This window comes from Musa acuminata, chromosome BXJ2-7 (assembly GCF_036884655.1).
Source record: "Musa acuminata AAA Group cultivar baxijiao chromosome BXJ2-7, Cavendish_Baxijiao_AAA, whole genome shotgun sequence".
Lineage (NCBI taxonomy): Eukaryota > Viridiplantae > Streptophyta > Magnoliopsida > Zingiberales > Musaceae > Musa > Musa acuminata.
The window spans coordinates 7777161-7800908 of NC_088344.1; the positions used below are offsets into that span (position 1 = coordinate 7777161).

The 23748-nt window shown below is 39.3% G+C and overlaps 2 protein-coding genes across 2 annotated transcripts; one reads left to right on the forward strand and one right to left on the reverse strand.

Annotated features, from left to right (window-relative positions):
- Positions 1–1151, reverse strand: LOC135618052 (non-specific lipid transfer protein GPI-anchored 9-like). The gene is made up of 2 exons (XM_065118953.1): positions 806–1151; positions 1–83 (listed from the first exon to the last, which is right to left on the reverse strand). The coding sequence occupies exons 1-2, from the start codon at positions 1149–1151 to the stop codon at positions 1–3; spliced, it is 429 nt and encodes a 142-aa protein (XP_064975025.1).
- A 672-nt stretch (positions 1152–1823) lies between these two features.
- LOC135616971 (probable serine/threonine protein kinase IREH1) lies at positions 1824–21907 on the forward strand. Its single transcript, XM_065116756.1, has 18 exons — positions 1824–2796; positions 3113–3183; positions 3307–3492; positions 3609–4982; positions 5860–6032; positions 6253–6499; positions 8382–8474; positions 8585–8725; positions 8804–8896; positions 11991–12201; positions 12288–12373; positions 13838–13926; positions 18317–18368; positions 18472–18528; positions 18604–18777; positions 18968–19045; positions 21249–21408; positions 21491–21907. Exons 1-17 carry the CDS (start codon positions 2085–2087, stop codon positions 21330–21332), a joined length of 3921 nt encoding a protein of 1306 aa, XP_064972828.1. The 5' UTR covers positions 1824–2084; the 3' UTR covers positions 21333–21408; positions 21491–21907.
- The last annotated feature ends 1841 nt before the right edge of the window (positions 21908–23748 follow it).

A 23748-nucleotide genomic window follows, 5' to 3' on the forward strand; every position in this document is an offset into this window, starting at 1 on the left:
TTATTGTGTTGTACCATTCGTAGGGGATGGAGCCGCTAATGTTGCTAGAGCTTGAGGTGACAATGCGGTTTTAACATCATCATCTGCACACAGAAAACGCAAAAGTAAATAGCAAGTTGGTGCTGCATGTCATGAATAAGATGTAATAGTAATCCTATATTATGTATACAGATATAGCTAATATTCATCACCAATCGAGGCTTAATACATGAGTCCAAACAGTCAGATATCGTCGAAATGAGCTGATAGAATTTGTCATGTTGGTACCAAATCATAGCAAGAACATTCTCCTAATATTTTCCTTAACAACATGCAGCTACGACCGTAACGAGATAAATATGGTGCAATACAAATATATTATCTTTTTATTGCATTTGATACTCTTCACCAAAGTCAAACATTTATCGATCAATATTAAAGAGGCCTCACTCGATATGGCCTCCTTCTTGGAAAGAGTTTTTTTTGGTTTTTTGGAGTTTAGAATTTTGAAAACAAATTTTCTCGAGAAAACTAGTCTCATCGGATCAATTTATTGAGGCTAAAAGAGTGAAATAGCAAATCTCAGAGAGAGAGAGAGCTAATTCGTATAAATTATATGGAAATCGACGATTCATTTGATGCGTAAGAGAAATTTCATGAAAAAGCTTCATTTCAGCCATTGTATTCTCAAATGAGGTTATGATTCAATGGAGATTGTCGTTTGTTTTCTCCTGTATTGTATTTGGACGGTGCACGGGGGGTCGGCCAAAACATGAGGTAAAGGAAGCCGAGGAAGATAGAAAGAGAGAGAGAGGAGATGGATCACCATCAATGTACTTGCTGCAGTAGTTCGCGGCAACGCTGATGCCGCATCTGATGGTGAGGTCGAATATCTGCTCTTGCGTGACGTTGAAGCTGTGCAGGAGTTCTTCGTTGAAGAAGAGGGAACACATACAGATGGAGTTGTGCTCGAACAAGTACGCCATGGGCGAACAGCACGCAGAGGAGGCGACCGGTTGTTGTAAATTCTCCTGGCATGCTATCAGGTTCTCCAGGCAGGGGAGGATGATGGTCACGTCCCCATCGACGATCCCATCCTCACCGCAGACCGCGGCAGGGGCGCACCACCAGAGGATGATGGCACCCAAGGCGATGAGATTTCGGGCGGCCATGGCGCAGTATCGCGAGGAGGACGAGGGCGGGCGGCCATTTGATGGGCGAGTGTGCGTGAGGAGGATAGAGGAGTCGATGAAGGATTCCTATTCTGAGACGTCGAGCTCAGGCTGGTCGTCTTCTTCGCCGTCTATTGCGGATTTGCGGGTGCTGCAGATGTTCCCTTGGTCGTTGCCACGTGTTATATATATATATATATATATATTCCCACTCGAACAAACGCATACAAGATGATACGTGGAAGATTCAAAATGACGATCTCCATCGTCCTTGGCAATCAAGTGGACGTGACATGGGCGTGAACCAAAGAAAGACTTGTTCTTTCTCCTTTCATTATCTATATGCTTCATTTTGACATGAATTTTTAGGTTGGACTCACAAAAAAAATAATCATTTATCTTAAGAGATAATATATTAATCATATGCAAATTGTTTGAAAGAAGGTCTTCATAATAATATTTTTAGACGATTATGTTTGGTCAAATTTATTTTTTTTCATTTCATTTTTCTGAGCCTTTTATTTATTTATTTTATTGTTTTTATATAATGTTTTTTTAATTCCTTCGACATTAAAGAAAAAGAAAGAGGGCGATGCTTCTTAAATAAATGCGACAATTGGAATTACATAAAATGACATTATAAATGTGAAATGTTCTACCTCGGGATTTCCATTTGAGGGATTGCCAATCCTGTACACGTGTCAAGTCCGGTCTACGGCCAAGCAAGGCTGCAAGTCTAACCTAATTCTCCGGTCACCAAATCTGGAATCCCTCCGCTGTTCAACTCCTCCTCTCTTCCTCGCACGCCCCTACATTTCCTCTCCGCTGTCCCCCTCACCACCCCGAGACTTGTCCGAAACGCCACGCTTCTCTCCGTTGCTGTGGTCTGGCCGCCGTCCGCAGCTCCCGAGTGTGCAGGAGAGAGAGGGGGAGATGGTGTTCAAGGGGCGCTTCTTCTCCTCCTCTAAGAAGTCGGACTCCTCCTCCAGCCCCGACGGATCCAATAGCCCCGGCGGCTCCACCTTCGGTTCCCCCTCCACCGCCCGATCCGACAAGAAAAAGTCCAAATCCAACGCCGCCCCCGCCGCCGCTTCCCCCCGCCATACCCTCATCAAGGACGCCGTCGAGAAGCATCACCTGCAGCACCAGCAAAAGAAGAAGGATAAGGATGCGAAAGATTCCAAGGGGAAGGATACCGCCCATGCTTCCTCCCCCAAGCCTTCCCCTGCGGCCGCCACTGCCGCTGCCGACGGCGGCTCGTCGCCCGCCAAGCTCCGTAAAGGGGCGGCGGTGGGCAAGGAAGGGGCTGGGCCGGCGGCAGCCCTCTCCCCCATCCTGGTATCCTCGCTCGGTCTCAACCGGATAAAAACTAGATCCGGGCCTTTGCCGCAGGAAGGCCTCCGTGGAGAGCACAGGATGTCGGGCCTCGGGAGTAGCAACTTGTCGAGAACCACTGGCTCTGCCTCAGCATATGTTTCGTCCACTTCGATGGCTAGAACAGGGGTTGACAGTGGTGGTGCGAAGAAGGACGGTAAGACCCTAGACAAGGTGCCCGAGTCGTGTACCAGTTCTTGGGCTGATCACGGTGGGGGTGGTGCCAAGCAGTGGTTCACAGCCAGCATGGATGCACCATTCGGGTGGCAGGGTAAATAATTTCAACCTTTTGCTTTTCAGATGGATACGTCTATGTAGCATTGAAATTATTGTTGACATGACCTTTTTGGGTGTTAGTGTTAATATCTTAGTTATCCAATCTATGAACAATGGATGTATATTGGTTATCATAATAAATTTACCATGTTCCAATCTTTCGCCTACAATTGTAAATAAATATGCAAATTTGTTCAGATATGCTTGCATGTGATATTATTTCGGCTAATTCCAATAAGAATACTTGATCGTAGTCATGAGGTCGAATATTTTCATCACTGCCAATAGACCTAATTATTTTTCCCTTGCAGGAAAAGCTGATCTACCATGGAATAAATATGAGGATTTAAGTAATAATACTACATTTGCTTCGGAAGCAGAGGTTGGACATCAGTTACATTTTGTGTTTTAAAGCACAATTAGTATTCATGTCTTGCCATGTATCACTTCATATAAGATTTTTGATTGAGGTGTGAATAATGGTTTTAATTGTTTGCTCTTACAGTCACCATATGATGCTTGTGAAACTCCTAAGGAGTCTGAATCTCCTCGCTTTAAAGAAATAATGCAGGCTACTAGTGTGCCCAGGAAGAAGTTTCCTGGAGATGTTAAAAGTTACTCACATGAGCTGAGCTCCAAAGGAGTACGACCATTTCCATTTTGGAAGCCTAGAAGTGCATACAATTTGAAGGTGATTACAGTCTTCATTGAAACTCTTCTTTGAGAAATTCCTTCCTGAATGTTCTATTCATATAAGCTTGGAAATTTTTGGATAGGATGGTTATGTACTTCTAATGTGCTGTACAGGAAGTCTTGAAAGTTATTCAGGTGAAATTCGAGAAAGCAAAGGATGAGGTAAACTCGGATCTGGCTATTTTTGCTGGTGATTTGGTTAGTATAATGGAGAAAAATCTAGAAAGCCATCCTGAGTGGAAAGAAATCTTAGAAGATTTGTTGATACTTGCTCGGAGCTGTTGTGTTATGTCACCCGGGGAATTCTGGCTTCAGTGTGAAGGCTTAGTTCAGGATTTGGATGATCATCGCCAGGAGCTTCCCTCAGGAATGCTAAAGAAGCTTCATACACACATGCTCTTTATCCTTACTAGATGCACTAGATTACTTCAATTTCACAAGGAAAGTGGTTTTGCTGAGGATGAGATATCTATGGATCCAGGATCCAAGAAATTGCATTCTGCTGAGGTAGCATCAGTACCAGCAAAAGATAGTAAACATATGTTTATGAAGGCTGAAAAGAACTCTGTGGAAACAGTTGTTTCAAGGAGGTCCTATAGTCAAGAACAATACAACTTAAAATGGAAAAGAAGCCAGGAGATAAAGCCTGTCGATTTCTTCTCACAGCTTGACGTTGCAAAGGATGATTCCCCTTCTTCCAGAGAACGCATGGCTTCTTGGAAACCTCTACCATCACCTGCACCAAAGGACAAAAAAAAGTCTATACCCCTTATTGATGAATCACCCAATGGGAAGGTCGAATGCTCACAACTGAGAGCGACTTTAGATAAAGGCTTGATCACCACTGATCCTCCTAAGCAAACTAGTTCTGTTCATGCCTCTGTGAATCAATCTGTTCCTTCCAAGCATCAGCACAATGTTTCATGGGGCTTTTGGTCAGATCAGCAGAGTATTTCTGAAGAAGGATCAATTATGTGTCGTATCTGTGAGGAGTATGTTCCTACTTCGTTTGTGGAGGAACACTCAAAAGTTTGTGCTGTTGCAGATAGATGTGACCAAAAAGGTTTTAGTGTTGACGAGCGTCTCATCAGAATAGCCGAGACTCTAGAGAAGATGGTAGAGTCCTATAAACAGAAAGATCTTCCTAATGTTCTTGGAAGCCCGGATGTAGCAAATATCTCTAGGACAAGTTTGATTGAAGAATCAGATATTCCTTATCCAAAGTTAAGTGATTGGTCCCGGCTAGGTTCGGCTGATATGCTTGACTCTCTTCATGAGACTGAAAATACTCTTCTTTTCGATGACCTAAAAAATCTGTCATCAATGACTTGCAAGACTCGTTTTGGTTCAAAGTCTGATCAAGGAATGACTACCTCATCAGCAGGCAGCATGACTCCCCGATCGCCTATAATGACACCAAGGGCTAGCCATATTGACATGCTTTTGACAGGGAAGAATGCTACTTCTGAGTGTGAGGATCTCCCGCAGGTGGTTATTATCTAATGAATGCAATATGTTCATTCTTTTAAACATTTGCACTGGTACCCATTCTTCATGTCTGCTTTCTAACAATTAGCTTAATTGACAAATTATGTTTTTCAGGTTTATTATTTTTACTTGTATTATGAATCTAAACACTCACATATAAATGTACATGCATTTATGTTATACATGTATTATTTTGCCCGTCTTTGTTAGCAAATCAGGATTCTTTTTCTTAATCTTTTTGAAATTTGCTTTTGTTGCCTATGATGCATGCAAGCTGTGCCTACTATTTGCATGTGGTCTGATGTATTTGTTATTATTCACTCATCTGATCATCTTATTCTAGGAAAGGGAGGATTTTCAGAAATTTCTAATTGGCAACTTATCCATTATTATGACACATAATATCTCGTAACGATGCTTAATTTAGATGTATAAGCTTATTTTATTTGCTGTTGAAGTATATATTGCTATTACTTTGTACTGCTTTAACAGTTTTACTTTCCATTTACTTATAGTATTTCTCTGAATTCGGTCATGTTTTCATATCTCAATCTTAACTAGGAACTGAATTTGTCTATTTCTGTTGTTTTGTAAATTAAGGTATGGCCTGATATTATTGGAAAATTAGTATGAAAAGTTGTAGATTTCATTGTCAGTTTGTGTAAACATGGCAGTCCCTTTTAAGTCACTTCAAGTAGTGAATTGATTGATCCAATTTTAAAGCATTGATAATTTGAGGAATACAAACTCCTTCATTCAATTGTAAAAGCATGATGCTGTTGTTGGATTCTCCAACTGCATTTGTTTGCAGCTACAGATTGTTTATGACTAAGCATGTCATTCATCAGGGGTGCTCAATTTTCTCTGAATGATGCAGATGATTGAACTTGCTGATATTGCTCGATGCATAGCAAATACTCTGGTGGATGAAGAAAAATCCTTGAACTATTTAGTTTCATGTTTGGAAGATCTACAAGAAGTTATGAACCGTCGGAAGCTTGAAGCACTTACAGTGCAGACATTTGGAACCCGTATAGAGAAGCTCCATCGGTAGGTAGATCTATCGATTGTCATAAGAGTGTCAACTTTTTTTGTTTTCTCATTTTTTTCTCAGAAGTTTAATTGCATGCATGCATGCATTCAAGAAAGATTAATATGCTCTGGAATTTGGATGTTTTTTCAATTCCGCCAAGGCATTCTGTATTCTCTTGTTCTCTCACCTCTTATGATCATGACTGCTCTTTACCTTTTGCTATGTGCCATCCTATAGTGAGAAGTACTTGCAGCTTTGCGATACAGTAACTTCGCTTGACATGGAAAAGGTTGAGGCAACAAGTACTATGATGGATGAAGAAGATGATGTAGTTCACAGCTTGCAAGCAAGTCCTGTTCACGCTACCACTAAGGATCGAACATCTATAGATGATTTTGAAATTATTAAGCCCATCAGCCGTGGGGCATATGGTCGGGTTTTCTTGGCCAAGAAACGAACTACAGGAGATCTCTTTGCAATAAAGGTACTGAGTGATGCCTGAAGTTGTCAGGTTTTTTTTTTCCTGAGGTCAGCTCTAATGATTGTGTACTATCACGAGTGTTTTTTGGTTGCTTCTTATGTTGATCTTGTATCTATGGAATTTTGTTGTTATCATGTCTTATACAGACCTTTCCTATATCCATCTAGGGCCTTTCTATTTTTTGAAGTGGTTACACTGACTGCATCAATATCAAGCCTGAGATACTTACCCTGAGATAGCACCAGATGATGATTGCTTTGGAATTTCCTTAAATCTAATCCTTGAAATGACAGGTTAATTTAGAATATCAAGTACTGAGTGACATGTAGAAATTGAGAAAAATGAATATCTTGAAATCCTCGAGGGTTTTGGTTGGTAGTGACTATGCATAACCAAATATATTAAAACGATGGCGTGTTTTCTCGTTGATGTAATTACACAATTTTCTTTTTGCTGCAACCTTTAATGCGTGATCTTTTTCGTTTGGGTTTTCTAACTAAGAAAATTCATTCCACGGGTGTTGGACTTTTTACTTCCTATATTTTTATCCATGCTTGTTATTGCTTACCATCATTCAGTTTTTATTATTACACTCATTGAGTGTGTTTGACCAGACCTGTTGATCCCATGGGGTACCTTCATACAGTTAATCATTACATATAGAGTTTCCATGTTGATAGACATTTGTCTGGGCATAGTGGGAATGCATACCACTACTTAATTGCAGCTTGTCCTTTTCAATTGTATCTACATGGCTTAGTTTATGTGCAGGGTCATGTGGTTTATATATGTTTCATGAATTCATGACCTATCACAGTATGCAGAGTACATTATGTGCTATCATGAGCCACTATATCTTAACAGACATGTACTTTTAAGTTTTAGCCAAGGTTATAATCTTAAATGTTAAATAATTATAAATGTAGCTTAATCATATTAAAAAGCTTAATTTCCATGTTACCCTTCAATTTACAATGTGGTACAACTACAAGCCATAAACAGCAAGAAGCTATAATGTGTGGTATAGACAAAAAGGTACGTATATAGTTCATCTTTTTGTTGAAAATCTGGATGCACAAAGGTTATTTTGGACCTTTTGTTCCTGGAAATAAAATTATATACCTTCACGAACTCCAGACGTACTTCAGGAATGTATCCTTAAGAAATTTAGAACAATGTACCATTTCGTTAGTGAGGATGTGCATGCTAAATGGTTATTTTCCATTCATACACACATGCCTTTTCAAATTATTATAAGAGGGAGAATTCTTAATTGAAGTGATCAGAGCCAATAGATCTGGAAGCATCGAAAATTGTGGGTGTTTGTTATGAAGATATATTCTTTTCACTGCTGAGTTTCTGCTAATGTGAACGAATGGTCATCAAGACTTGTTTACAAAATTTCTGTTCTTGATGCATCTTTGTACTTAACCAAGAGTAATATGCTTTGTCTCCTTTTAGTTCCGTTGTGCTTCAATTTTCCTTTTTTGTTGTGGTTGTTCCCTAATTCAATACAATGCTTATTGTTTGGCCATAGAGTGATGAATCGTGATCAAGGAGTCTCATATATCCTTTTGTCATTCTATCATATGCATTGTGCATATTGTAATTTTGCCTCAAGTAAACAATACTTTTCATCATATCCTGAGGCGATATTTAATATACTTCCATAGCTGATTCATGTTCTGAAATTCTCTCTCTTCTATCTCATTTGTAACTCCTATTGTTATTATTGTAATTTTCCAGATTCAATTTTGGTTTTGAGATGTACTTTGGTCTATACTTTTTAATTTTTTTCGGATGGTTACATTCTTGTTATTCACAAGTCCTGTTGTGTATATTTTCTTAGTTTGTTATGGTGAAAATTCCATCCAATTTTTTTCAGGTTCTAAAAAAGGCAGATATGATCCGCAAAAATGCTGTTGAGAGTATATTGGCTGAACGTAACATTCTTATTACAGTTCGCAATCCTTTTGTGGTGAGCAATTTTTCTGAAGTTTATATCCTTATACTGAAGTTATCTAGAAGTTTATATCCTTATACTGAAGTTCTCTAACTTTTATCTCACTGGAATGCTTGTTGTGCAAGGTTCGGTTTTTTTATTCTTTTACTTCTCGGGAGAATTTATATCTTGTGATGGAATACTTGAATGGGGGAGATTTGTATTCATTACTGAGGAATTTAGGTTGCTTGGATGAAGATGTTGCTCGAATTTACATCGCCGAAGTTGTACGTTATTCTTTGAGAATTATTTCCTGCATCTGCAATTTTTTTTTGTCCTACTGTAACTGGAGAATAATTTTGCAGGTCCTTGCACTGGAATACCTACATTCATTGCGTGTAGTGCATCGTGATCTGAAGCCAGACAATCTGTTGATTGCTCATGATGGTCACATTAAGGTATTGAAGCTACATACTTTGCATGTGTTTTTAGTAGTTCTGTGGTGACTTTTCCCCATATACTTTGAAGTATTTCACTAAATAATAACATTTTGAAATGACAGTGATCCAATCTTTTCTTGCATGGGTCATGGGTCTGTGGTTTAAGGACTGGTCAATCTATGATTGATCTATGACCGCATTCGGTCAAAGAGTTCATAGCTAGTCTGGAGAGCTCCTGTCTGGTGGTCGATGGTAGGCAAGCGATATTTGCATGAGGGGTGAAAAAGAACTATTGTGGTTGTGGTGGTGGACTTAGTGTTTGATTTTGAGAAAGATGGTTTGGCAGCTTAAGGCCGCCCAATCACTGGTGGAGGCAGACTGGAGTGCAGGCTAGGAACCATGACAAACTAAGTATGAAAGGAAATAAAATCCTTTCTGGATGTGAACAGTATATAGTATATAATATACATTGCATCCACTTTGAAGATTTTTTAACCCACAAAAATAGCTAACCGAACAATTCAGTTTTTCAATTGGTTCAGTCACCTGCCCTGATTTTGATTAATTATGATTGTTTAAAGGATCAGGTATAATAATCACTGAACCATGTATAAGCTCTGAAGCTAGTTGGTCAATATTGACATGCTTGACTCAATTGGGTCTTGAAGCACTGCAAGAAAGTGTAGCCTAACGTAGACTGAATTGCAATAAACTTTTGTGTCTCTTTGCCTAAGGTTTTTAATTTCGAATAATATCGCCCATACCGGGCGGTACATACCGGTCTGCTAGCAGACCGTACACGGATCGCTCGCTACTGGACGGTACCGTCGATTGAGAATTGAGGGAGAAGAAAGAAGAGGAAGAAGGGGAAGAAAGAATAGGGAGAAGAAGAGAACCTGGAGATCGGGGTTGCTCTCCCTCCTCATCCGTTGGCGACTTCTCATCTGCGCGGGGGAAGAGTCCTCGGCGACGTTGCCCTACGTAGGGAGAAGAGAGGCGACGTCGCAGATTATATATATATATATATATATATATATATATATATATATATATATATATATATATATGTATGTATGTATGTATGTGTGTGCCGAGCGGTATACCGAAATATATCGTTCGGTTTACAGTACCGTACCGTACTAAGCGAATCTTGAAACTTCGGTACGGTACGAAATTTCAATCTTTGTCTTTGTCTATGGCAATAAGTGCAATCTTGTATTGGACCCTTGTTGGTCCCAAGTCGAACTGGTATGTATTGCCCGTGTTGGTGTACCAAGTATTGGTACATCGGTATAGAGGAAGAAAAAGGAGAAGAGGAAAGAAGAAGTGGAAGCGATGAAGGGAGTGGAAGAGAAAGAGGAAGAAGGAAGAGGATTGCATGAAAGGTGGTAAGTAGCACATGGCGAGTCAGACAATGGTGGTCAGGCAAAAGACAGTGGTTGAGCAAAGGCGGCAACTGGGAGATAGAGAAGGACAAGACAGTGTATGTATTTGTGTGTGTGTGTTAGCTGATATTTGTGTTATGCTATGTTAGCTTCACAATTATTGACAGTTTAAAGATTTTTTCCAATATCTGAACATTATCTGATTTTTAACTTATGAATGCATTCCTTGTGTTAAACTTTGCTTTCTCCATCTGCTTCAAGATTTATCCCATGTCTGATAACTATGAAGATTGGTCCAGGTTATATAGCCAAAATTAATTTAAAAATGTGTCTCCTGCCACTGCTTTTCTGGTGAAATTTGGCTTTACATGGCATGCAATATTATCTCTGATGAAGAAAATTGTTGCTAGGTTCTTTTACTTGAAAATTAAGTAATATATTGGTGGTATTCTCTGATGACTCCCACCAACCTAGCTGAAAGCCTGAAACCAGTCAAGTATTAGTGAATGGCTTTCAGGTTTTGCATGTACACATTATAGGTGACGTAGGACAGTCTAGCTGATTTGTAGCTGCAAATATTGTTGATTCAGTCAATGCATGGTGGATGTGGAATTATAGTTGAGTCTAACAGAGCGATCAGTTCAAGGAAAGGTGGGCAAGCTTTTCATTTCAGAATTCTTGGTGGCCAAGCTTCCATTTCAGAAAATTCCAGTATATTCCTTCCATCTAATCTTCTATATGTGGCTATCAGATCCCTCACTTTTGGCCTAGTGCTTAAAAGTTCACTTGTATTTCTATCCCATGTATTCATTGAGTTTGCTTCAATCTTTTTATTATAATCTTAGTGCAAATGTGTCTGAATTGAAACAACTGAGACCTGGTTCAGCCTCATTCTTTGGTGTCTTTAATTGCACCACATCATCTTTAATTTGCACAAATTAGTTATATAGTTGTTAAATTACCTATGCACTCCTGGGGACAAACCTATCAATTCCAGGAGTAAGGCTAGGCACATAGGTCTTGGCACAAGTGTCAAATTAATGCAGTCAAGTCACTGTTCCGATTTAACTAATGCATTTTTGTTATAAAAGCTTCATATTAATTTTAGAAAAATAGCATTTGATTGTTCCTCGACTCTAATGGCTGTGATATTAACATTTTAAAATTCTCAGTAGATATGTTATGGTTTGTCGAGTAATTAAACTGAAAAACAAACATGAAAAAACTAGCATATAGCGTTGTTATCTCATAGTGGCACATGTTTATATTGCATGCATATGCAATTATATGTGGAGATATGCTTGCTTGTTTATGTGCATATATGGTAGTCAAGGTGAGGATATCTAAGTTTCTGTGGCATGCATACTGCCTAGGCACTAGCTCATGTGTCATCTGTGTCGAGATTCTGCTTATCGATTTATTTAAACTTTACTAAACTTTGCACCTGTGGTATACATGATCATGTTCTCGTATTGGATTATGTATCTTAATCATTCAAAAGATTAGATCAAAACTTTTATCATATTTTTTTCTCACTTTCTCTACATACACATTGATACCTGCACATGCATTTATGAATATCGGTATATGCATTGCTCTCTCAATAATTGTAATTGTTGGAACATAAGGTTCTTTATATTACAAAATATACATATTACTGAACATGCTTCAAACCTTATTCTTCTTGATACTGTTCTCATTGTTCTTATCTTTTTTGGTCCTGGCAGTTGACCGACTTTGGTCTTTCCAAGGTTGGTCTCATTAACAGTACGGATGATCTATCTGGCCCTGCTGTTAGTGGAACATCATTATTTGGAGAAGACGAACCCCAGATATCTTCATCTGAGCAATTGAATCAGCGAGAATGTCGGAAGAAACGGTCTGCTGTTGGTACACCCGATTATTTAGCACCAGAGATACTTCTAGGAACAGGACATGGTCTGTAGTCTGTACAAGCTATGCAATATTTGGTGACATTCATACTATTTGGTTGTTTCTGGTCACTAAAAATATCACATCTGCAGGTGCAAGTGCTGATTGGTGGTCAGTTGGTGTCATTCTCTTTGAGCTTATTGTTGGAATTCCACCCTTCAATGCAGAACATCCTCAGGTTCTATAAAATCCAGATACTTTGTATCCTTATTTTAGCTCATTCAGATGAATCCAAATACTTTGTATCCTTATTTTAGCTCAATCAGATGTGACAAGGGGGAAAAAAATAATGAGCCTGACTATTAAAGCATTTTATGACTATAGATACCCTGAAAAGAAATATCATCATAAGATGGTCTTGATAAATTCACATGCCTCGTACACAGATGCAAAACTAATTACTAAAATTCACAGAATTGTTGCTTTCCTGACTGCATGAAGAAGCTCTCACTTATTCTTTTAATGTGGATTGGGCTTTCCAAGGTAACTAACTATTTGTGTTTGTTTATCAGTGAACTTGGGTGGGTTCGATAGCTAAATTGTTACAAGTGGTGCATAAACAGAGTGATCTGCTGATCCGCTGTTTAATTTTGCCACAGTCTACCAGTGTACATGTGCCAGGAGAAACTTTTAGGGATTTAAAAAGTACAAATATTAATTCAGCTGTTCCTAGGGGTGATTGTTTGATTAACAAAAGTAGGAAAGTGTTAGTACTAGGTATTACTTCATCAATAGCACTAACTACCATAATAATAATATATGCAAGCTCTTGTGGCCCTAAGGCATCCCACATTTTATATGTTGTCCTTAAGGTCTGTCTTCCACAGTATCGCGGATGCAAGGATAGAACTCTGAAACCACTGAGTGGTGATTTTTAACATGAATGTAGTCTGTGCAACAACTGCATGAAGTTGCCATTTATAATGATGGGATCTGTTTTTATATGTGTTCTTACTAGGATGCAAATATATGATCAGAACATTTCATCTAAGATGCAAATATATGATCAGAACATTTCATCTAAAAGTAGGAATTGCTAAAAGAGATAAACTAATCGGGTCAATGCATGATCCAGTTTATTGATCAGCCTTTTTGTTTTGTTAAATTATTTGCATTTTGATGTACATTACATAGCTGGAAAAAGAATTCTTTACTGATATTTTTTAAATATTATTAAATTTAAAATGTCTGTCTCCCTATAGGTTTTGCTGAATATTTTTTAAAGACTATTAAATTTAAATTAATTAAGTTTTTTGCCTGTTATTTGCTTTCATATCTGAAGAAGGAAATGATGACCCATTTGGATTTACATAATTAAGATTTTTAAAAGGAGAAAGCCTCCTGAATAGACCTGAAACTCTGTTGAAGTATGCTATCAGAACTGAACCATCAATCACCTCAATTGGCATATGATATGATCAGTTTTCATCTTCTTCAATCTTTTATTGATATAGTACACTATAAATAGCAACACTTAATCTCTTTGTATTTGATGAACTGATTATGGAATAACAACGTTGAATTCCCTTCTGCATCTTAAAAGCCTGGGTTACACTTAATTAGTTTTGATACCTTTTCTTCTTCATTGTAATTTTTATTTGTTAATTACCAATTTCTCTCTGATGGTTGATTATATTTGTAGAAAATTTTTGACAATATTCTGAATCGTAAAATACCTTGGCCTGGAGTACCTGAAGAAATGAGCTTTGACGCCCAAGATCTTATTGACAAGTAAGAGATAATTCTTTTTTGTGCTTTTCAATGTGCATGCTGTTGTATTTACCTAGTGCATTGGATCAAGCAAAATTTTAGTTGACTTGCATATGACAATTGTTGTTTTAGTTGCATAGTTTCTCTTTTTGAAATTGCTTAGTTTTTGCATTTAATAATCTTGTATTGTCTTTGATGCCTTTTACATATGGCTTCTTTTTCAGTGTGTATTTGATTTTTGTTGCCCTGACTGCCTGACTTACATGTGCCCATCATATCTAGGGCACGAAGCTTCTTAATTTGCTTTGTCTTTCTCATATACTCTAAAGATGCTCATGGGATTTTTCCTTGTTCCCAGAGTATGTTTAATGATCAAGAATAGTAATTGTTAAAAAAATATTTCAGTTATCATATCTTTAGATCTCATTGTTATTTGACATCACATGGTCATTCATAATTAATGCTTTTAACTTTTTAAATAGATTAAGTATTGAAATTCATGAGTTGATACTTTATTAATAAAACTTTTATTGCCAAAATTCCAAAACTTTAGCAAGAAATCATGCGAAATCATTTATTGTCCTTGTATGATATATTCATTAACTGGTGAAGTCTCTGAAGCTCTATTGTTTCACATTGTTTATGAGTCCAAGTCAACTGGAATCATGTAGCTTCAGAATAGTCAGTGTCCTGCCTTTTATATATAGTGGTTCACCTGATAAGTCTTTCTTTTTGTTCTTGATCTTTATTACATTGTTTTTACTAGATCAGTAAGTAGGGAAATAAGATTTCCAGATCTCTACAAAAGAGTTTTTACTGGATTTGGTAAATTAGGAAACTAGGACTGACTAGCCCCTTTGGAGAGGTTTTATTAGTTTGGTAAGGTGGAATCAAGGTTTTAGAATCTCGGTCAATGCCAATACTAGTTGATGGTTGGGTTGGCATGATGCTGGATAGCTTGACATACTGACCCCAATTGTAGGTCGATGCCACCGGACTAGAGAGAGAGGGAGAGAAGAGGGGAGAAAGTGGAGGAGGAGGTGGTGGAGGATAAGAGGACGAGGAGGAGGTGGAGGCAGAGGAAGAAAAGGCAGAAGAGGAGGAGGAGCCTTATCAATAGGAGGTGAAGACAGTGATTTGGATGAGGAGGAGATGGTGGCAACATGAAGGGGTGGACATGGCAGCTATGACATCGTGGGAAGTAGGTGACAGCAAAACTGGGAAAGAAAGAAAGCATAGAGAGAGCATATGAGAGGTCAGTTGTTAAAGAAAAATATAAAGAAGTCGGTAGCAGCACCAGACAGCTATTTATCATCTGGTAAGCCTAGCTATCTAATGACTAGCTATCTTGTGAAATAGAGCGGGCTGCAAAATTTATTTTTTTCACTTTATTTATTTTGTACAGAAATATTCAAGCAAATCAATGAATTCTACATCAAGCAAAGCACAATGACTACTCACATAATCTTCACCACAATATGGACCTTACACCACCACCATTGCTAATCAAACATTAGATTAAGCCTTAACAGAGGCATTTAACTATGAAAATATTGTATCATAATTATGTCATAGTTTAGTGAGAACATAATATAGTTAGCAAACTATGAAGCATGGATACAGACATTGACATAAACACAAAAATATGTGGACATGCTAACACCGCAGGTCATGTAAAACAGTAAAAGTAGGACAGATCTCTCCATGGTCGAGGCACTAATGCATGTATATTTTTATATGTTGTCATTTCATACTTTGAGAAAGATAAACAATATAAATGAATCAGCACAACAACCATTAACATATGTAGGATATGTTGACAAAAGAACTTCAACATAAGTTTATTAGATCAAGGGGTAAATTAGAAGTCCAGAATACATACACCCATGGTTTGTAATACCATACCATACCGCTCGGTATGGGCAGTACATATCGGTTCGATAGAAGATCGATACGGGCGGTACATCAGTACACCTTAGTGTATCATGTGTCGGTATGTTCGGTACAGCTTGGTACGTACCGTACTGATGGCTGATCGATGTATCGGTACGATACGGTATTTAGAACCTTGCATCAGTGATTGCAAAAGGCGCTCGGGCGCTCGCCTAGGCGCTTGGGCGAGGCGAGGCGAGGCCCGAGCGCCTCGCTAATGTCCTAGGCGGCGCACTTCAAACAGGTGCCGCCTGGGCGCTCGCCCGAGCCCAGGCGCTGGGCGCTTCGGGCGAGCGCCTGGGTAAACCAAGGCGACTGAACCAGAATTTTAGGTCTGGTTCGGCCCTGGTTCGGTTGTTAGTTGGTTCAATCGAACCAACTAAACCGATATAACCCCAACCCTAATCCTAACCCTAACCCAACACTAACCTGCTGCCGCTGCCGCTCTCGATCCCGATCCCGATCGCGATCTCGTCGCTCGCTGCCGCTGCTCCCGCTGCCGCTGCTCGCCGCTGTCGCTGCTCGCGCCTCCCGCGAGCCTTCCCGCTGCTCACGCCTCCTGCGAGCCCTCTCGCTGCTGGCGCCTCCTGCGAGCCCTCCCGCGAGCCCTCCCGCTGCTCGCGCCTCCCGCGAGCCCTCTCGCTGCTCGCGTCTCCTGCGAGCCCTCCCGCGAGCCTTCCCGCTGCTCGCGCCTCCCTCGAGCCCTCCCGCTGCTCACGCCTCCCGCGAGCCCTCCCGATGCTCGCGCCTCCCGCGAGCCCTCTCGCCTCCTGCGAGCCCTCCCGCGAGCCTTCCCGCTGCTCGCGCCTCCTTCGAGGCCTCCCGCTGCTCGCGCCTTCCGCTCCCTTTCCCGCTGCCGCTGCTGCTGCTGTTGCCGCTGTCGCCGCTCACTGCTGCTGCTGCCGCCGCTCGCCTCTGCTTCCTCGTTTCTCCATCAGGCTCAGTATACTCTTAATATTAAGTTTATTTGAATTTTGAAATGATTAATTTTCTGTTAATAGATTAATAATATATTATTTTGATTTTAATGTTGTTAATTTTTATTTATTTGAAATTATTGTTATAATTATATTATATATTTTTATAATTTAGCGCCTCGCTTCGCTCGGGCGAGCGCCTAGCGCCTCGGGCGTTTGTGGACCTTGGCGCCTAGCGCTTTTTAAATCACTGCCTTGCATACACCTGCTTATATTCAACACGCCCTGAAACCTTTTGTATATGAATTAGGTGTACCTGCATATATGTATACACAAACAAATGCTGATGGTATCAATCCTTATATAATTTAAACTTTCGGACAAGTATTGGTGTCCGATAGAGATAGGCATTTGAAGTGCCCATGTTTCATTCATGGTGAACCATCTCTAATTTCCCACAGTGGAAATCTGAATAAACAAATTTGAATTAGTGTTGCATGGACATATTTGCAAGAAAATGAGATGGTTAATAAAAAAAGAAAACATTACTAGATACACCAGACTGCCCTATTTTAAGTGGTCTGCGACCCAGTTGATGGTTGGACTGGTAAATACCAGCCAAACCATACTGAACCGGATGTAGTTAAAAAGTAAAAACCTTTGCTTTGACACTATTAAAAATTAAAATCACCCAAAAAGGATAACCGAGCATTACTTTTTTCTGTCCTTTTATTTTCTCCGTTTGTTTATCAGTGAACTCTTTTCTGAAGCAGATATGACTGAATTCTTCCATACAAACAAGATCCCAGATTAAAAAATCAGTATCCGTTGTTGATATCATATTTTGTCAGATAACTCTAAGTTTGATTCTTTTTTCTGCTGAAAATAGTTTCTGCAACTAGCTTTATTAGGTCCTATCTGATCTTGGCCTTTTTTCTCTTGAGTTACTAGATTAACAGTTGGTATCTATTGCATTATAGTATAAACTTATTGTAAGAATCCTGCTGTTATTCCATCTGATAAAAATTACAGCAAACATTAAATTCTATGGAACCCTTATGGATCCTAAAGAAACTCCACCCAGATATTGCGGGGCTCTTCAAACTGGTCCTGCACCGTATGCACCCAAACCCAGGTTATACTTTTTTGTTACCCAAACTAGATTCTTTCTGCAATTGATACATGGACAAGAATATATTTTTGAACAGTTGAATTTGTGGATTGCTATATCAAACTAGTTAAAAGATCCCGTTGATCTTCTTTTGCTGGTAGAACAACGTCTACCATGTATAGCAGGTCTCTTCTGACTGGCCTTGCATTATATACACTGAACCTACTGTTCCAAACTAAATTGAACGAACAATATAAACATGGACAAGACAAGCTGTAGACTGCTAAGGGTTTGATTGCTAGCTGTTTTGCATTTTCATATCAAACAAGATTTGTGTCAGTATAAAGGTACTGTACTATTCTGTTTTTTCATTGTCTGGTCTTGGAGACTTGATCTTTGCACACGAATATGATATTATGTTGATTTTCTGCTGTTGCCAACTTCCTTGCAGATTATTGACCGAAGATCCTCATCAAAGACTTGGAGCGAAAGGTGCATCAGAAGTATGTTGTCTTTATGTAGCCACTATAATTTATGGCTGCATGTCTTTAGTTTATGCATACCAAGCTCCATCTTCTTGATGTTTACTCAAATATAATTTTCTAGGTCAAGCAACATGTGTTTTTCAAAGATATTAATTGGGACACACTTGCAAGGCAGAAGGTGATGCCAATTATTGTCTTCCTATTTGCCTTTCTGTACACTAAAATGAGTCTGCTAATGCTGCTACTTTTGCAGGCTGCATTTGTTCCTTCATCTGATAATGCACTTGATACGAGTTACTTCACCAGTCGTTATTCTTGGAACCCATCAGACGAACAGATATATGAAGCCAGTGAATTTGAAGATTCAAGTGATAATGGAAGCATAAGTGGAAACAGTAGTTGTTTAAGCAACCACCATGATGAAATAGTATGAAATTGTGCTTGTGGTTTTATTTTTTTATTTGGTGAATTTATTCAAGAAAATAATGGTTTTATTTTCTTTTTGCTGACTAGTCAATCTTTCTACTAATGTTTACCAATTATGCTTTTGTATTGGAATATTCAAATTTTCTATTGCAAAGAATGTTGATCTTTTTTGTTTTAATCATGACAAACAGGTTGATGAGTGTGGAGGCCTTGCTGAGTTTGATTCTGGCTCATCTGTCAATTATTCATTTAGTAACTTTTCTTTCAAGGTAACTTCAGCTCAATCATATTATTTTCTTCTATTGTTGATTACTTTCAGTCAAAGTTTCTGACACTACAAGTAACTTAGGCAGTCTTGGGCATAAGATTATTTACTCCAAAGATAGTCGAAAACAATAGAATTAAGAAAGCAATTCTATAGATTCATTCAAAGAAGATATTGTGAGATGATGTGCTACAATCATGCAGCAGCGGTAGAGGAACTGCAAATAGTAGTTGCGGATAGGCATATGTTGAACATCTGTTAAAAAGATTAGGTTAATTAACTTGATGAGTGAAACCCCAAAAAGTTTGAAGTAAAGAGAGAAGAATAAAGCATGCAAATTGCACTACAACAAAATTTGTTGATCTTTAATATTTTTGGTCTAGTGCAATTATCTGAAAGCTTCTACAGGTTTCCCCTTTTGTTGACCTTAAAGAAAAGAAAAACAAGTTTTTCCATTGTTAACTGTGGATACAAAAAAGGATGCTACATTTAGAAGTCCATATGTAGGCTTCAAGAATTTGAATGGGGGTTTACATGTTTTAAATGTGTTAAAAGTTTATATGTAGTGTTTGGGCCTGTCCTACTGTCTCAAGCCTCAAGAAGTGGTCATGCTACTTATCACTTTATTGTAGTATCACAACAGGTGATGAGTTCAAATTTAGCACTCTTAATACTTCCCTTTCCCTTTGATCTTTAACCCGGGTCTTTTTCTGGATTCTGTTAACCTTTGACTTATGTCACTTATCATACAATTTGATTCACATGCCAAGCCCATTGATCCTTCATCTGGTCTGCATGTGATCAGGGATGTTAGATCATATGTCTAATTGTGGCCTTCTCTCACTTTGGCTATCAGGAAAGTGATCACCCAACTTTCTGTTTTATCAAAATGAGGAAGACAGCATTCAATTTGTAGAATATGTATGGTTGTTAATTGTGGTGGATGGATTCTGCCGATGAGATGCCCCAAGCATTATTTCTTAGTTGTGCTTTACAATTTGCTTTACTTATGACTTTTTCTTGGGTATGGTTAGAGATGAATATTCCAGGTTGGCACTAACCTAGAATCACATGACATCCTTCAAGTATTATACTTTGCAACATTTACTTTTTTAATTGTTTTAATTCTAAGAATTCAAGACAACTATTTGTAAAGTGCTAGAATTAGTCAGCCTAAGGTAAAGATTCAAGTTCATAATTCTTGTACTAGAAGCATCATTTTATAGATGATATGCTAACTGCTATATAGAGAGATATCTTAAATGCAAATGTGTTGTGAGCCTTCAATTCCTGGAGTACTCTCATCACATTTGGCTTTCAACAATAATTGCTGGCCAATATATTGTGTACTGTCTTGCTGTTGTGTTGTGTTTTGCTGTCTCCGGGTTCCTACACAGGGGTTTAGCCAAGTACTTTTTGAAAACCTGGTCTGGACATTACTTATGTTTGAGATATATTTGTATCAATCTTGACTTCTAAAGCACCATAGCAGTTATACGTGTTTGCTCTCCTGGAGTTATGGCATGCTTGAAGAGCTTAAGAAACTTGTCAGTTTGCCATATGCCATTAGAAGTAAAAGGGATTCATTCTCTCTTAAAAACTGTCCAGTAAATATTTCCTCAATATTCAAGCTCTTTTGATGCCCTCAGAACCCTAAACTGTAATGAAAAAAGAAAAAACATGTGATTATTGTTGTACAGCATGTGCTTCATAATTGTCGCTTAAAAAACCAGGCATTAAAATTGCCCTTCTATGGTGAAAGCTCTTCAAGTATCAAGAATTTCTTGAAAATTACTACAAAATTTGCTGCTGCAACATCCAAGTGCATCATTATGTAGCAGATGACACCAGTTTCAGTAGGTAATCTTAATCAATAGTATCTTGTTGGAAACAAGGGAATGGCAACAGCCATGTTGACTTGGTAATCAGTCATGATTAATTTGTTGGTTTGGACTTTTATCAAAGAGTCAGGACATTGCGTTGGCAAATGAATACATCCATTTAGCTTCCACAAAGTTAAAGTGTAATCTACATAAATATGCTTCTTATAAATCTGCATCAGAGAGATTTGGCATTAAGGTTTAGTGAGGATAATAAAATAAGCTAAATTTCATACCATTCGAAGAAGAGCCATTTATATTCTTTTTTACTTGTTTTCTGCATTTTCCGTTAACTTGATCCTGAACTCTCTTGTCTTTGTTGATTAGAACCTGTCACAGCTTGCATCGATCAACTATGATTTGCTCAGCAAGGGTTGGAAGGAGGATCCACAGCCAAAATCTGAAACTTAAGTTGTATTGCTTTTGCAAGTTGTTTCATTCGAACAATCTCATAAAAATCTTCGTGTCTCATGTACATCTTGTAAATGTAAGTGAAAAACAGCACATAAAAATTCAGATTTGTTTCATTACTGCTTGTTTATTCTTGATCTTGTTTTCTACTCTTCCAGAGACATAGGCTCAGGACAACTACAGGCTGGTGTTCTTCACCTTGTAGACCACTGCTCCAATGGCTGCCTACAATTTTAGTGGAGTGATCAGTCCTTTCTGATTCTGTATCATTCATTCTCCATGAATGGCTTTGCCCATGAAATTGCCTATGGCATGGAACAACAATTCAAGCTGGGAAATTGCAAATATTCCCTTTGACTGGTGATGCCCCGGCAACTAGTGACAATGGTCTGGCAGTCTTGTGCCTAATCTACTTGTACGTGAGTGTTAATTTGCCTGTATGCCAAGAGAGAGGAGTTTTCTGTTGAACAAGGAAGAAGAGTGAAGGCTGGTCCTTGTGGCTTATAGCAGTTATTCTGTGTGGATGCATGTCCCAATTTGTATTTGCTAATTTATTCATGTTTGCATTCTCTGCATCGATGCATGTTATGTTATGAGCTGTGTCTTTAGATAGAGTTGATCTTTTGCTTATGCACCTGAGTGTGCTGTGTGCCTGGTGCACGATTTGGTTTCTTTGCACGTGAGGGAGTGCCTAATGTTCATGTTTCAACTATCACCTGCTTTTGTCAGTTACGTTCATGATTTTTCTTCCTTTATTTCCCTTGTGTGGTGCAGTGAAATTTTTGCGCAAGGTTCTGTCAACGGACCATCTCTGTGCTGATAAAATTATCTTTATGAGATAGAGATTTGTTTCCATTGTCACATGAACTTTGGTCTCCATTTTAACATGCTATAAATTATCTTTTCTCCCTTCACTTTGGCCACGAGGTGGATCATTCAGCTCCCAAGTGTTTGATGGGTTGCTGGCATATTAGAATTTTGTATGTGTGTTTCCAAATAAAGATCGTAGTTGAAATTACATGAACTCTGTTCTGCAAGAAATTTTGTGAGGATGTACGGTCTTATAAATTTGTCTAAAATGGAGTCAATCATGTAGGAATATATAGCTGTATGTTTTGTCAGGTTTGATAGGTTAATCTCACTTCCGAGTATCTACTGCTGTATGGAAGTTGCAGGAACGGCAAAAAATTCTCAACATCTGGTTCTCCAACCATTTCAGAAAGCTTACGGCAGAAGGACAAGCTTGTGGTATGTAGTCTTTGATATCCAAATTGTGGATGTGCAGTTGTCAAACACTTAATGATTAATGTAGGATTAATCTATCTATCTTCTTTGTACTTTAATAATTTTGTACAATTTATTCTCTGTTCCTTCTTCATTCGTATAAAGCTACGTCAATAGATAAAGAGGTTTGCTGCAGTAAAATTCTATTGCTTGTGACGGACGGCTACGGTGTCATTATGCTCTGAAACTGATTTGCAACCTCATCCCATCTTTATCCCTACTTAACCATCTCGACATCTAAATTATAATTATGTTTTAACTTAATCCTCTTCACATAGTTGATTGATCATAATTAGTGGAATACTAACAAATTAGCATACAAAGCCTTTTCTATAGATAAAAAAATAATATAAAAAATAATGACAAAACAAAAATTAATATAAAAAAATAAAATTATAAAAAGGAGGGAAGCGAGATGGTCGACGTGCCCCGCTTGAAGCCAAGGAGGACATCCGGAGGTCTCGAGGCGTATGCGCGGTGGCGTCAGGCGAGTGGGTTAGCGGTGTGGACGGAGGAGACATTGCAGTCCTGGCGGAGGAAGGCGTCGTCGGCGTCGCAGAACCATCGGCGCGACGGCGGAGGCAGCCGTCGCAGGCGCGCACCATCTTGGCGCCCACGGCGCTGGCCGGGTGCTGCTTCTCGGTGTAGCTCATCGCCGGGGTAGAAGCCAATGCTCCAAGTAGAGCGCTCGCCGGCGGCGTGGCGGGCGTAGAAGTAGCCGAAGTGGTTCATGTTCGCAGGAAGCCGGAAAGCCACCATGCGGAGTGTGGGTCCCAGATATTCGCTATTAGTGACGTGTCAATCTAATCGTGGCGGGATTAAGAGGCTCCCTGGGGCCCACCGTAGGCTCTATCTCGAACGGGATTGGCCGGAGGCCGAGAAGCCCGTCCATCCGCTTCCCTGGAATGCCATTGATCCCGTGGTCTGTCGGCGGGACGTCACGCCGTGGCCCGCCAAAGGCGGAAGAACCAGGACAAGGCGACCGTCGCCGTCGCTGTTCTGCTGTCGGCGGAGACAGGTACCCAATTCATCGACGCCCACCAGGCCTCGGCTAACCTCTCCACCGTAGTCTCAGCGTCACGCGCTGCTTCCAGAGGGGAGGGAGGGAGGAAGGAGACCGGTTCGCGAGCTT

Excerpts from the sequence above, each read along its gene's own strand:
- LOC135616971 (XM_065116756.1), top strand. The coding sequence starts at position 2,085 with ATGGTGTTCAAGGGGCGCTTCTTCTCCTCCTCTAAGAAGTCGGACTCC. Across the intron at positions 3,184-3,306 it reads CATTTGCTTCGGAAGCAGAG|TCACCATATGATGCTTGTGA; the intron begins GTTGGACATCAG and ends TTGCTCTTACAG. Across the intron at positions 13,927-18,316 it reads GCCCAAGATCTTATTGACAA|ATTATTGACCGAAGATCCTC; the intron begins GTAAGAGATAAT and ends ACTTCCTTGCAG.
- LOC135618052 (XM_065118953.1), bottom strand. The coding sequence starts at position 1,151 with ATGGCCGCCCGAAATCTCATCGCCTTGGGTGCCATCATCCTCTGGTGG. Across the intron at positions 84-805 it reads CTGCAGCAAGTACATTGATG|ATGATGATGTTAAAACCGCA; the intron begins GTGATCCATCTC and ends TTCTGTGTGCAG.